The following is a 14,840-nucleotide window of genomic DNA, read 5'->3' as shown; positions in this document are numbered from 1 at the left end:
ATGCACATACAACTAGAAAACATTTAAAAGAAATAAATTAAGATGACATTTGAGTTTTATTCAATATTCATAGCTAGGATTGCAAATGTCATATTTGCAGTCACAGTGCTACAGCCGATGATAGGTTTTTTCAAGGTCATTATCTTTGGTTCCATTTATTTGCTACCTCAGAAAGGGTTGCAATAGATAGTTGGTATCTATGGAGATTTACTTTGCTTGATGGAGTTATAAAGAAAAACCAAACCAAACCATACAAAACACTACTTGTTTTCAAGGAGCTTTCATGGTCAAGTATTGGCATAGATTTGTAAATGCAACATAAATTCAAAATAAAGATAAATACTGACCAATCAGCAAGTATTTATTAAGGGTGATCCAGGTGCTGTGACATATACCAGGTCTACAAAGCAAGAAAACAAGGGTGAGCCCCCAACCAATAATCAAAAGGACTATGGTAGGAAATACATAACCTGAATCAACAATTAAGGTAGGGAGGCGAAGGGAGAATGTTCTGAGAGTGTCGTCTGTGCAAAGGCCTAGAGGACAGAGTTGGAATCATTTCTACTGATAACAAGACCAACAAAAAGTTGATATTTATATAGGACTTTCAGGTTCACAAGGCCATTATAGATCTTGTCCCCTTCAATTCTCACAACTCAACGGGGGAGGGACTCTTACTATCTTCATTTTATATATGAAAAAACTGAAGCTGGAAGAATTTGAGTGATTTACTTAAGATTATAAAGCTAGTACATACCTGAGGGAGGATTGGATTCAGTTCTTCCTGACGGCTTTAATTTCTAACTTCTCCTTCGCAATCCACTGCTCTAAAAGCTATAGGCAGAGCAGGGTTTTGAGGGGAAATTGTTTGCAAGGAATAGCCAGTAGGTCAGTTTAAACAAGAGCTATATGTGTTAGGTGTTGAAGATACATGTAAGAAAAAGAAACCCATTCCCTGCCCTCAAACAAATTTTAATATAACAAGGAAAGCTAATATACAAAATGTAACTAAAAATGGAAATGACATAGGATACTTGTGTAGATGGATGATAATGATAATGATGAAGTGGAATCCAAGCAGAGGAACTTGAGACAAAGGAAAATATATCATTTTAAAAATATTCTTTCCATTATATTTTTTATTTGTTAGATATTTTTCAATTCTTTGTAAAAAAAAGTTAACATTTGTTTTTTATAAAATTTTGTTTCAAATTCTCTCCCCCTCTGCCTTCCCCCAACCTTGAGAAGGCAAGCAATTTGCTATACATTACATATGAAAAGTCTTGCAAAACATTTCCATATTATTCATTATCCAAAACAAAACAGTATCCAATAAAAACAAAACAAAAATAGTAAAGTAAAAGGAAAAAATGCTTCAATCTGTATTTAGACTACAATCAGGTCTTTGTTTGGAGGTGAATAGCATTTTTCATCATGAGAACTGTCTTGCATCATTGCGTTTGTATTGGTCAGAATAGTTAGGTCATTCCTAGGTGATCCATATGCCACCATGTTCAAGTTCTCCCACTTGAATATCTCCTCAATTTCCAATTCTTGGTCACTACAAAAAGAGAGGCTATAAAGATGTTTGTGTATATATGTCTTTTTTCCTTTTCCTTTGATTTTGAGATACAAACCGAGTAGTGGTATTACTGGGTCAAAGGTGTGCAACATTTTATAATCCCTCAGGCAAAATTCTAAATTGCCCCACCAAATGGTTGGATCAGTTCACAACTCCACTAACAGTGAGTTGGTGTCCCAATTTTTCTACATCCCTCCTACATTTTTCATTTTCTTTCTCTGTCATATTAACCAATATGATACATGTGATGTGGTACCTTAGAGTTTTAATTTGCATTTCTGTATTCAATAATGATTTAGAACATTTTTTCATATGATTAAAGATAGCTTTGGTTTCTTACTCTAAAAACTACCTGTTGATATCCTTTGATCATTTATCAATTGAGACATTATTCTTATTTTTATTATTCATATTTTATATATTTGACTTAATTCTCTCTATATTTGAGAATTGATGCCTTTATCAGAGAAACTGACTGTAATGCTTTTCTTCTATTTTCCTGCTTTCCTTCTATCTTGGCTGAATCAATTTTGTTTGAACAAAATCTTTTAATTTGCTGTAATCGATATCATCTATTTTATACTCCATAATTATCTCCATCTTTAGTTTGGTCATACATTCTTCCCTTATCCACAGATATAACATATATGATATTCCATATTCCCATGAATCATTTATGATAGTACCATTTATTTCTAAATCATGTACCCATTTTGAGTTTATCTTGATATATATATATATATATATATATATATATATGTATATGCACACACACATTGTGAGATGGTGTAACCTAATTTCTACCAAATTGGTTTCCAATTTAACCAACAAAGCTTATATCTTTCGGTTTATCACACACTTGATGTACTAGGGCTCTTGCTTCATATGCCATCAGTATCACAAGAATCCCTGTAGGTCATGAGGGCTATTTTCCCTTATTCTTACTGAGGCAACATGGGAGACCTGGAAGGGAAGAGCATTCCAACTCTAGCCCTAATTCAGCCTCTGACTCTACCACAGCACATTTCAAAGGATCCCTTGGGTTTAATGTAATGTGATGTCTATATGAATCATAATAGATAATTTTTGTGTAATAGATCCTATGTCAATGTAATTATTTTATAAATTACATTTCATATATTTTCCTTCTCTTTAAGCTTGAGGCAATTCCAGAAGACTCCTGGCGTTAATATTCATGTCTCTTAATAGGTCACTAAGCACTCCAAGGATATTAATGCATTTATTCATCGCATCCCTATGAGGTGGTTGCTATAAGCACGAAAATTCCCCTTTTATATATTAAATTTAACAACCATTTATTAAACACCAATTAAGTACTGTTTGACTATAAGGCACTGAGAGTCAGAGAATCTTAATGACTGTATTGTATCACTCACTGTGCTAAAAGTCTTAGAGGCATGATTTAAACCTAGGTCTCTCTTGCTAGGAAGAACTGTATTTTTTCCTCACTCTACAGTATGGACTCTTGTTCCATTAAACAAAGCTGGTAGTTTTTTTTGCAAGGTAATGGGGTTAAGTGACTTGCCCAAGGTCACAAAGATAGACAATTAAGTGTCTGAGTCTGGTTTGAATTCAGGTCCTCCTGACTCCAGGGTTGGTGCTCTCTCCACTGTGCCACCACATTCCCCCTAAATCTGATAGTTTTAAAATCATTATGGTTCTTATGATTTTCTTCTCTTTCCTTTTTATCTTTTTTCTTGTACCCTTTTGTGAAATTATGAAAAGGTCTGTCCCTATTCCTCCTCATTCCCTGCCTCACTGATCTAATCTCATTCAATGACTATTGGCATTATCTTTATGCCAAATCCTTCCCAAAGCTTTATGTCTCCCTTTGCCTTCTTTCCCAAGTTTAAGAAACATAGTGCTAATAGTCTAGTGGACTTGGTGTGACATAGTTTGTGGATAGAGGATAGTTCTTGATATGTAAGGAGTGGATCACACCAAATAACTTACTTAACATCTCAGTGTCCCCAGGGAAGTCTCCATAATTACATATTATTCTTCAGTTGCCAATCTTTCTCAGTAAAGAGAATGTCTATATCTCGCATTCCTTCTAATGAGAACAGCATGACTTTGTTCTAAAGAACCAAACTGTGTTTCATTAGAAATGTGGAAACAAGAATGTTTTCTGCAAATTCATTATTTTATTACTTATGTTCTTTTCCTAAAGACAAGTCTCATCTGTTTTTGGAAATAGGAACTGAAGCATGTTCCTTTGGAATGATAGCAAAAACTCCCCCTTTTCCCCCTTCATTGACAGCTAATGCAGCCAGAAGATGATGAAGATTGGCCTTCAACATAATATATGACTAACAGAGTTCCTCACCTTCACTGTTTAATGTAAAAGCATTCCCAAACCTCATTCTCCAGTCAAGCTAGACTTCCCCTCCTGAGTTCTCTAGTAGGGATTCATCAGAACAAGACTCCCTGTGACCTTCTTTATGATCCCAACAGCTGATCCCTCTAGATTGTTTTACTTTCAAATTATAAATATTGTTTTTTCACTCCATAGCAGGGAAATTTGGCTACCTCCACATTAGGTGCCTACTGAAGTAGAAAACTGCCTAATCAGATAAGAAAACATTTGGTGGTGAATAAATCAGCCTTCATGGAGGATTTCAAAGTGCGAAACTCCACAGATGAGGGCCTATTCAAGGAGGTCTGCTTTTCTCTGCTGCCCCATAGAGTAATCAGATGGCCAATATGGCTGCAGTAGCCATCTGTAAAAACACCAGGACATGTTGTCATGAATTAACTCTGAAGCTCTGGTGGGGAATGTAATTAAGATTTTATTTTTTACATTTCCTTACCAGATGGCCCCAAAGATAAATTCATCTTCAAATGTCCACATTGATTAAGATTTGAGAAAGGAAATTGTTTATTGTTTTAGAGTCAACCACGCCAGAAAATAGACTCAAATTACTTTTCTCTGCTTATGGTATCCATGGACTTCATCACAATCTTCAGACAATTAAATAAGGACCAATTACAGATTTAAAAGATGAAGAGAGGTATGTTCTCTAACAATATTGCTACCATCTGGATAGTTTTCATTCCATTCATTTTATTCCATTCCATTCTGTTGTAGAAAGCATGTAGATGCCTCTCTAAACTAAGATTTCAATAGTTAATGGTGACAAAAGTTGTGTTCAATATTTGATGAATATATTGGATTTTGTAATCCTATCTATTCTAATAATTTAAAGGAAAAAAAAAAGTATTTTGGAGTGGTGCAGCTACCGGTATGTAAAACTTCCTCCTAATGCTAATACACTTAGAGACCATAACCTAACTGCTCATGATCATAAGCCAGCAAAGAAAATGAGGATAAAGACACTCTTGGACCCACATTTGGCATTACAACTTTAGGAAAATCTTCCATCCTTCCAATAAGTTTCTACATACAAAGTAAAGAATTAGTATTCTGCAGTAATTCATAATCCAGAGGTGTGCTGGCAAGTGAATAAGCAGTTCTTTGCCTCATTTTTCTCCCTCCTGCTCCAATACCACAGGAAAATGTGTTTCATTGTCTACCTTCCAAATCCAAGCTTTGTCATTAAAATTAATCTGAGTTCACTTGCAATTAATGATTTTTTTAGTTTTTGCAAGTCAACAGGGTTAAGTGGCTTGCCCAAGGCCACACAGCTAGGTCATTATTAAGTGTCTGAGGCCACATTTGAACTCACGTACTCCTGACTCCAGGGCCAGTGCTCTATCCACTGCACCACCTAGCCGCCCCTACTTGAAATCGATTTTCAAAATATTTTGATTACTGTTCATATTACTCTTGTTTGGATTTGCTTTCTATCAGTTAGTGCAAACTTTTCAGTGTTTTTATGAATTCATACTAATGATGTATTCGAAGAAAAGAACAACAAAAACAGCCACCACAAACACGCGCTTTTCCAAGTGTCATAGCAACCCAAAGGAATGACATTGGCAAGTTTAAGAGACCGAAGTCACGTACATTTGATAAGTGACTTGGTCTTTTGCTTGATGTGGGTATAGGAAATCACATCTCCTTGATTCAGGCAGGATTCAGAAATATGGAAATGAGGACTGTGCTTTTCCATTCTCTGTCCCATTCCACTTCAATCTTGTGGCCCACCTTAGGGTCTGTCTAGAGCCATCAAGAAAGGAAACTCTTACATTATATTATTATGTAATTGTATTATCTCATACTTTATGTTTCTTCCTTAACAATATGATTTCTCTGTCATCACATTCAACTGAGATCAACATATAATGGAACTGATGTAAACACTAACAGAATGCCTTCTGTGGGGGGTGGGGGGAGGGAAGCAAGAATGGGGGGAAAATTGTAAAATTCAAAATAAATAAAACCTTTCTTAAAAAAATAAAATATATAAAAAAGAAAAGAAAAGAAACTCTTTGCTGCTTTTCTCATAACCTAGGGATAGAAGAGAGGCTGTTGTATTTAAATCCACCTAAGGGATTAGTTTAAGGGACCTGGAACAGTGTAAGTGGTTAATAAACGTAAATTGACCAACTGATTGACATTAGGCATTCATTCCTTCTTTAGATTCGAAGCCCCAGCTAGGTAAAAGGAACTGAGCAAACAAGCTGATACTACCCAGACAATAGGGGGTTCGATATTTCACATTATTTTGTATTCAGAAAGCAGGTCAGCAGATTTTTTTGGTCTCTAGTCTAATGCAAGTCAAATGGAAGTGTGGGAGATAAAAGTAGGTTGGGGCTAACTTGGGAAAGACTTGGATGCCATCATAGAGAGTTTAGGCTTTGTTCTATAGGTCAGCATTTCTAAAAGTGATGCAACTGCTTTGTGCAAGGGACATGAAAGGAGACTGCAGAAGGTTTGGGGATCATCTGCTTGTGAGAGTGACTATTTCTCTGGTCATTTCATCTTTCACTGTTTTTTCCTCTTTGGAACTCATGAGGGTGGGTGGAGAATTGAGGGTGTTTGGGTTTATGGCTTCACCAGCCAAGACCAGAGAGTTCCTTGAGAAAGAGTGAATAAGCATGTGTGTGTGTGTGTGTGTGTGTGTGTGTGTGTGTGTGTGTGTGTGTAACTAAAAATATACCTTTGGCCCCTTCAGTAAGGTACTTGATCTCTATTTCTTTGTACACAAGCAGCATATTCTTTAAATGTTTTAATTTTCCTTAATTATTCTCTTTCGTTTTCCTTTAATTTTTTCTTTGAGGGTGAAAATGGAGAAGCTAGATAGTAAAGAATAGCAAGTAAATATGAACAAGAAATAGGAAAGGAGGTAGGGAGAATAAGAGAGTAAAGATGTGAGAACCAATTTTGGGAATGATGGGAATATTTGAACCCACAACCATTTGAGAACTCCTCCAATTTCTCAACAAGATGGAATTGGAGAACAAATTCTTGACTTGGAATCTACCCTTGAGTTTGAGTCCTGAATTACTGACTTCAAGAAATGGAGCACAAGAGAGGCCATGATATATAATTGGGTACCAGAGAGACCTGAAACAAATAACTTTACATGTCTGTGAGCTATGTAATTCTCAGCAAGTAACATTGATTTTCTGGCATTCCATGTCCTCATCTGTAAAATGGGTATGATAACACCTGAAGTGACTAGCTCCTAGTGTTCCTATGGAACTCAGATTAAAGATCACATGTAGTATGTGTCAGAAACCTTATAACTCTATATAAAACTTAGGTCCATTTATTTATTAGCCATGTGACCTTGAATAAATGAAAAGTCCCCAGTTAAATTTTCTTATCTATAAAACGAGAGAATGAAAAAAGATTTCTGAAGTCACAGAATCACACATAAGTAAATTTCTTAAATGGGTTTGGATCAAAGACCAATTTATTTGCTTCATGAAAGGATGCAACACTAACGATGTCTAGGCTATCTTCCCAACTGGACATTCTGTAAACACTGCTAAACTCCAAGCACATCTGGAGCTGTCACATTATTATCCACAGGAGTGAGAAAGTGACAGGGAGTAAAGCCTACGATGCAGTACTTTCCCTTTCTGTCTGTCTCTGTCTCTTTTCCATCATCTTCTATCCTTCTCCGTCTGTTGCTATCTGCCTCTGTCTGTCTCTGTCTCTCTCCTTCATAAGCAGGGATCTTTAAAGTTGGAGAGACTTAGTAGGACTGTGGAGTTGGAAGAATTCCTAGGGTTTAGAAGAGGGATCTTAGACAATATCACTTCAGGGGGTTCCTATTTTGGGGTCATAGATTTCTGTGATTATGCTTACAAATTTTCTTACTGCATTTCAATATAATTCTCTTCCTTTGTAATTCTATGAATTTCACTTTATTCATTTAAAAAGAATTCCCCAACTACCAAATGCAGTCATAATGCAATAAAAATTTAAAATTTTTAAATTTAAAATTTAAAAATCAAGAGATAGATAACTGACCTTTTATTCTATGGACAGGGAAACTGAAGCTTGGGGAATTTAAATGATTTATCCTGGGTCACAGAAGCTGGGTTTGGGATGTGAACCCATCTTCTGCCTCCAAGACCCATGCTCTTTCCACTATACCCCCTTGTCTAAATAACCTCCTCTACAAACATATACAGAATAACCAGATTATTTTCACAAGAGTCATGTAACCATTCATTTTCTGTTAAACATTACATAGGATTTCCAGCCAAATGGTGACATTTACAGGGACACCCTTCAATTTCCTCTTTAAAATTCCATTGTATTAATTTAGCACCTTTATTTTGGGGGGAGTTTTTTTTTTTGCAAGGCAATGGGGTTAAGTGGTTTGCCCAAGGCCACACAGATAGGTAATTATTGAGTGTCTGAGGCCTGGATTTGAACTCAGGGACTCCTAACTCCAGGGCACTGATGTTCTATCCTCTGAGCCACCTAGCTGCCCCATTTTAGCACCTTTAAAGAAGACTGATTTTTGTGCTCCAAGAATCCTTATGTGAGGGGCTTAGGTTCTAACTCATTTCTTCTCCAGGTGGTCTGTCAGATTTGAAGAGGTAGGGAGAACTGACCAGGAAATGAGAATGTGGAGCTCTTTGTTATATTTGGCCCAGGAAGGAAAAAAAAAATACCCTGCCTTTAGGTCTAGTATCACCAATGTTTAATCCTTCATGAATATAAAGATTTTCTTTGGGTAAAGAAAGATTAAGATGTTTAAAAAATAATACACAACCCAGTCTGCAGTCATCTGAATGTACTTGCCTCCAAGCCCTTGCTTTCATTGTGACTGCAGCACACCCACCCTTTCTCATCATCTGAAACGCATCTGGGTGGAAGAAGCCTGTTGGCTATGGCCTCCCTCCATCCACCCCCTTTTCCTTTGTTGTTTGTTTTTGGAACACATGTTGGACTGGGGAGGGGCAAACAAGGATAAAATCATTTTCTTTTTGCCCATCTGAACCATTGCCAGACATTCACTGGTTGAGTAAAGACTCTAATATTTCAATGTAACTGCTGGAGAAAGATGCCCATTTTTGTCTCATCCGCCCATCCACTCATCCATCCATCCATCCATCTCCTCTTACTCTTCCCCAAATATTTGCCTATGTATTGAAATGTTATGGGGTACAATGGAAGTTCATGAAGAATATAGGTTGTACCTGTATCGATCTCTGTGTATCAGGCCCTATCATACATAATTGGTGCTTAATAAGTTTCTGTTGAATGCTGATTCCTAGAATATGGGATTCCCTCTGTTTCTCATCAATGACATCTTCTAAGCATTTCTTATTCTCCTAATGAAGAACTCTTTGCAATTCAGTCAGGTCTATGAGGCAAATATTACTTTATGTAGGTTTACAGGCACTAAACTACCCTGGCTCCCAGCAATTGGCCATCAATAAGTTTCAGGCCATTGGTCTTTCATGGAGTCCTGATTGGCTAAGATTGAATGTAGAAGAGCAATTGTTTCTGTTTTGACCTAAAATACTGAAGGTTTTCCCCTCCCAGATGGATTTTTTTAGATTTGGTTAAAAAGACCCATGCATGCCTTATTTCTTTCTTATCTAGCCTTACTTGGCATTGTTTCACTGAAACTGAGAACTGTGAAAGACATTAACTTGAAAAGACCAAGGTCTTCCTCTTTATAAAGGGCGACCACCAGGCATCCTGATCGATATCTGACCACAAGACCCAGATGATTGTTGAGGAGAAAATTTGCCCAACCCTCCCTCTTAAATCCTTACTCACTTACATGTCATGGAATCACAATCCTGATGTCATGGTCTTATTTGAGAATAAAGGACAAACAACAGTCTTATATAGTGAATAAAGCTTTACTGTTTTCAAAATACTTTTGTGGTGATTTTCTCACTTAATCTTCTCAACATTCAGTAACAATTGACTTTTGGGGGCAGAAGTAATTTTATGTGACTCAACCCTGGGGTAAGCATTTTCAGGTTTGAAAAAGTTATAAAGGCTTCAAGTGTGATCCTGACAATGGACTGTATGTGTGTCATCCAAGGAGCAGCCTAGTCTGTTCATAAAAGGTTCATCATGGGTGGGGGGGGAGGGGAGGGTAGTCAGTCAGAAGGCTATAAATCTTTTGGCCACACCGACTTTTGAAGACAGCCCATCAAATCCCTGACAGATGCGATTGCTAAATCGTTGTCCATTATACTATAAAGTCCATGGGAAATGGAAGAGGAATCAAACATGTCCAAACCACTGTATCTAGCAAGCCCCAGGCAATGCCAGACTGGCCTTTCATATCTCAGCTGGTTGGAGGGTTCCACTCAACCCTCCAAACCCCACCCCACCCCCATTGATTTGCTCTACCTTCTTGCTTTGAGCCCTTTAGTAAAATAACCAATATCTTTGCTTCTAGAAAGAGCATGTAAGTTATTGATCTCATGCACCCACCTCATCTTTACTGTGACTTCCAGAGTCCAACTTCATTCTCTGTCAACAGCTATCCTGGCATTGTGTTCCTACCAATACATACATAACAAGCTCCAGGATGGCAGAGGTTTTCCCTTAATAGAGGGATCACACCTGCCAACATATCTAAGGATCCTTTAGGCACAAAAGAATTCATTACTTCAGTAACCCTGACAACATCTCGATCATTGCTCCATGTCTGAAATAGGCATGGTAAGAAGTAGGAACACTATGTACTAGAATGGAGAAAACAGGAAGGGAATCAAGAGCTTTACATTTAAGTCTTGCACTAGAAGCCATATGAAAAGATATTAACCTACAAATGGATGTTAAGCAAGATAGCCCACAACATACAAATCTTGGTCTTGCATTGAATATGAAAGAATGTTTGATACCGGTAGTGGTGATGAGCCAATCTACAAGCTCTCACAGTGGCTAGGTAGTGCAGTGAATAGAGCACCGGCCCAGGAGTCAGGAAGACCTGAGTTCAAATCTAGCCTCAGACACTTAATAATGACCTAGCTGTGTGGCCTTGGGCAAGTCATTTAACCCCATTGCCTTGCAAAAACTAAAAAACAAACCAAAAAAAAAAAAAAAAACCCAAGCTCTCAAGGAGCACATTGAATGTACCAGTATTGACCTAGGTGATAGAGAAACAAATGACAGCCTCTGTCATAAAAGAACTTCTATTCTATGATGGTGGCAAGGCTGACCATCATGAAGCTAAAATCCTTGGAATAGGGTTGCTGCCTTACCAGAATGCTTTGCCACAAATTCTCAGAATGGAAATGAACAATTCTCCTTCATAATATATCAGCAACTTCCTATTTAGTGACTCTGAAGGGTGACTAGTTAGGTAATTAGGGATTTGATGCAATGCAAAAAAAATATAAAATACCAGCAAATTTAAAGGAAAAGTTTAAGGGACTTTTGTCCAACTTAAAACATCAAAGATAAAATGCTACATAGGGAATAAAAATGAAAATTTTACCATTAATCTATAAAAAAACAAAATGTTTGATGGATGAACAGAAAATAATTTTCATAGAATAACTCTATAGAGTTCCTCTATGCAACATATAAAGATTGATGTGAAAAAATCCGAGGCCATCAGAAGAGAAAGGCACCTCACCATCCACCTAGTGCAACCTGTTCTAAGCTAAGCCCCTCCTCCAAATACTGCCACAGAAAATAGGCTACAGGGTGTTGAGTGAGCAGAGCAATGGAACCAGAAGTAGAGGGAAAATGAACTTCAGTCCCTTGTGGACTGAGGGACCCTCATAAGTAATTCAACTTCTCTCAGGCTTAGTTTCTTCATTTATAAAATGAAGGTAAAAATTATCTCATTAGGTTGTTGTGAATATTAAAAGAGCTAAACTTTGTAAAATGTTTTGTGAAAGGTAAGTAGCTATCTAAATGCTGGTTATCATCATCGTTACTCTCATTGTTTTTTACAAAATCATAATGTTCTTTTTCTTAAACACCCCCAGCAAAGTGGAGCCCTACCTTTTCCTTTAAACCAATCCATTCAATTTTGGGATGACTCCAAATGGAGGAAGATTTTCATTTCCTAAAACCCCAGTTTGCCTTTTTCCAACTAGCAGTCAATTCTACCTCTTCTTCTCTTGGGGATCAAGGTGAACAAACCAAAACACTCTTTGATGTAATGGTTTATGAAAAACAGAAATATTTCCTCTAAACCTCATTGTATAGGTAGACAGATTTGAAGTTTTATTAAATCCATTGAATTTTCATAAATATCATCCTTATTAATATCTAACTAGTTATACTTTTTTGAAAGATTTTATTTATTTTGAATTTTACATTTTTCTCCCAATCTTGCTTTCCGCACTCCCCACAGAAGGCAGGTCGTTAGTCTTTACATTATTTCCATGGTATGCATTGATCTCAGTTGAATGTAATGAGAGAGAAGTCAGATCCTTAAGGAAGAAACATAGAGTATGAGATAGAGCAGAATTACATAAAAAGAAGAAAGACCAAAGACTATTACCTTTAATTTGACTTTTATAATTGACTTTTATAATTATACTTTTCTAACATGCTTTTTTTTTCAATTTCTCTGAATGTCATCACACTGCTTTCAAACAGATCATTGATAACCTTGGACCTTTGGAACTTATTCTTAACACTCCAAGTCATCATCGAGTTCATCATGGTGAGTGATCATGGAAGCTATGTGACACTGTTGTTTAAACTTAGTCATACATATATGTTTGTTGTTCATCTTTTGTGCAATTTTATTGGCATGTAACCTCCAAATCAGAGCAGTCCTGACTTGTAGACCTGGCTTGACTCTATCGTCTAGGCAATGAAGAGTCTGCTTACCTTCTCCTCAATGGCACCCCACTAGCCTAAGTAAAGAGGAAAAAAAAGATTAAGTAGCCCTGGGAATGATTCTCCTAGTAGCTTCTAATGGTACAAACCCTTGGCACAGAAACTTTTGGAGTTCTGCTCACACATGGATGAGTGATCTGGTTATAGCCACATTGCATCCATCCTCCTGGCTTCACTAGCTAGGTCCATTCAAGTCATGTGTGAACCTGTGAGACGGCTTTTTTGTCTAACAGTTACACTTATTAAATTGGGAGAGTATCTTTCTTGGATTCCCTCTGTACTACCAGTCCTATCTAGTCAGCTTTCTCCTTCTGAAGCAAGAAATGGGGAAAATATATAGGAATATTGACATTTTCAAGTCTCAGTGGATGATAGATTTAGAATTGGATGAGACTTTATAGATCATGTGACCTACCCTGAGTCCCCACCATGTAATAGATGCTGAAATTGAGCCTCAGAAAGCTTAAATTGCCCAACAACACACACATCTTGTGATTCCAAATCCTATATTGTTTCCATTTTCACTTTTTCCATCCTAAACAATAATTTTTATAATACATAATCAGATGAATGATAATGGGAGTTATCTCTGGGAGTTTTTTGATGATAAAATGAAATTGTATTTATAAGATACTTTGCAAACCTTAAATTTCTAAAAATACTTGCTTATCATTTTGGTATAATCAATATAGGCAGTTTTATTCATGTAACTTTACATCTAATTTGATGTCAAGTTGTTTCAGCTGCATCAGATGCTTTGTGATCTTATTTGGGTTTTTCTTGACAAAGAGACTGGAGTAGTTTGCCATTTCCTTCTACAGATGATTTAGCAAATGAGGAAACTGAGGCAATCAGGGTCAAGTGACTTGTCCAGTTTTATACAAGTAATATCAAAAGCTGAATTTGAATTCAGGACCTGACCAGATCTGGTACTCTTATCTACTATCTCACCTAGCTGTCCTCTCGAATCCAATTACTAATAACTAACCAATTAAAACAATTTCACTATGAAGAAAATGAAACCCAATCCCTGTTTTATGAGAACTCTCATATTTAGCAGCTGGGGTTAGAAGACATGTGATGACAATATCTTCCTCTAAGCCCTTATTAAATTAGGGAAGCAAGGACAGAAAAAAACAAATTCTCTTTCACAGATGACAGTGCTAAAGATTTGACCATTAAAGTCAATTATACCCCATGAAATGACAGATAACAAAGTGGAAAAAAAATGGGAAAGTGAGACTAACTACCTCTTTAAATGGCCTGGTCAAGTGGACTCATTCCTATCTCCATTTTACTCTTCAGACATCTTCACCTCATTGAGGATAGAAACTTTCTATTTTTCTTTTAGTGGAATATCCAACATTTAGTAAGTCTGACATAGAATGGGAAGGCAGGTGGATTGAATACTATGTCCGAAGTTTGGAATACATTTTCCAAAGTTCAAATATGATCTCAGACACTATATAAGGTATGAGTGTGACCTTGGGAAAGTCACTAAACGCTGTTTGCCTCAGCTTTTTGTTTGCAAGAAAAATGGGCTTAAGTGACTTGCCCAAGGTCACACAGCTAAGTAATTATTAAATGTCTGAATTCAGATTTGAACTCAGATCTTCCTGACTCCAGGGCCAGTGCTCTATTCACTAAACTACCTAATTTCCCCTGCCTCAGCTTCTTAATCCATAAAAGGAACTGAAGAAGGAAATGGCAAATAACTTCAGTATCAATGTCAAGAAAGACATCATTGAAAAACTGAAAAACAACTGACATATAGTAAACAGTTAATAAATGCATTATTTGCTGTGTATTTTTGCTTCCTTCCTTCCTCCCTCCCTCCCTCTCTCCCACCTTCCCTTCCTTTCTCCCTTTTTTCTTCCTTTTTTCTTTCTTTCTTTCTTTCTTTCTTTCTTTCTTTCTTTCTTTCTTTCTTTCTTTCTTTCTTTCTTTCTTTCTTTCTTTTTTTTTTTTCTTTCTTTCTTCCTTCCTTCCTTCCTTCCTTCCTTCCTTCCTTCCTTCCTTCCTTCCTTCCTTCCTTTC

The 14,840-nt window shown here is 36.8% G+C and overlaps 1 protein-coding gene across 2 annotated transcripts in view; it reads left to right on the top strand.

Annotated features, from left to right (window-relative positions):
* LOC141494330 (alkylglycerol monooxygenase-like) overlaps positions 1-14,840 on the top strand; it is a 168,985-nt gene that overhangs the window by 142,460 nt on the left and 11,685 nt on the right. For both annotated transcript variants that reach the window (XM_074195407.1, XM_074195406.1), the window contains exon 6: positions 12,558-12,624. In XM_074195407.1, coding sequence (XP_074051508.1) covers positions 12,558-12,624 — 67 coding nt within the window. The remainder of the gene's footprint in view (positions 1-12,557; positions 12,625-14,840) is intronic.

The sequence above is a fragment of the Macrotis lagotis genome, chromosome 7 (assembly GCF_037893015.1).
Source record: "Macrotis lagotis isolate mMagLag1 chromosome 7, bilby.v1.9.chrom.fasta, whole genome shotgun sequence".
Lineage (NCBI taxonomy): Eukaryota > Metazoa > Chordata > Mammalia > Peramelemorphia > Peramelidae > Macrotis > Macrotis lagotis.
The sequence above is the reverse complement of the archived record's forward strand: the minus strand, read 5'-3'. Positions and strand labels throughout refer to the sequence as shown.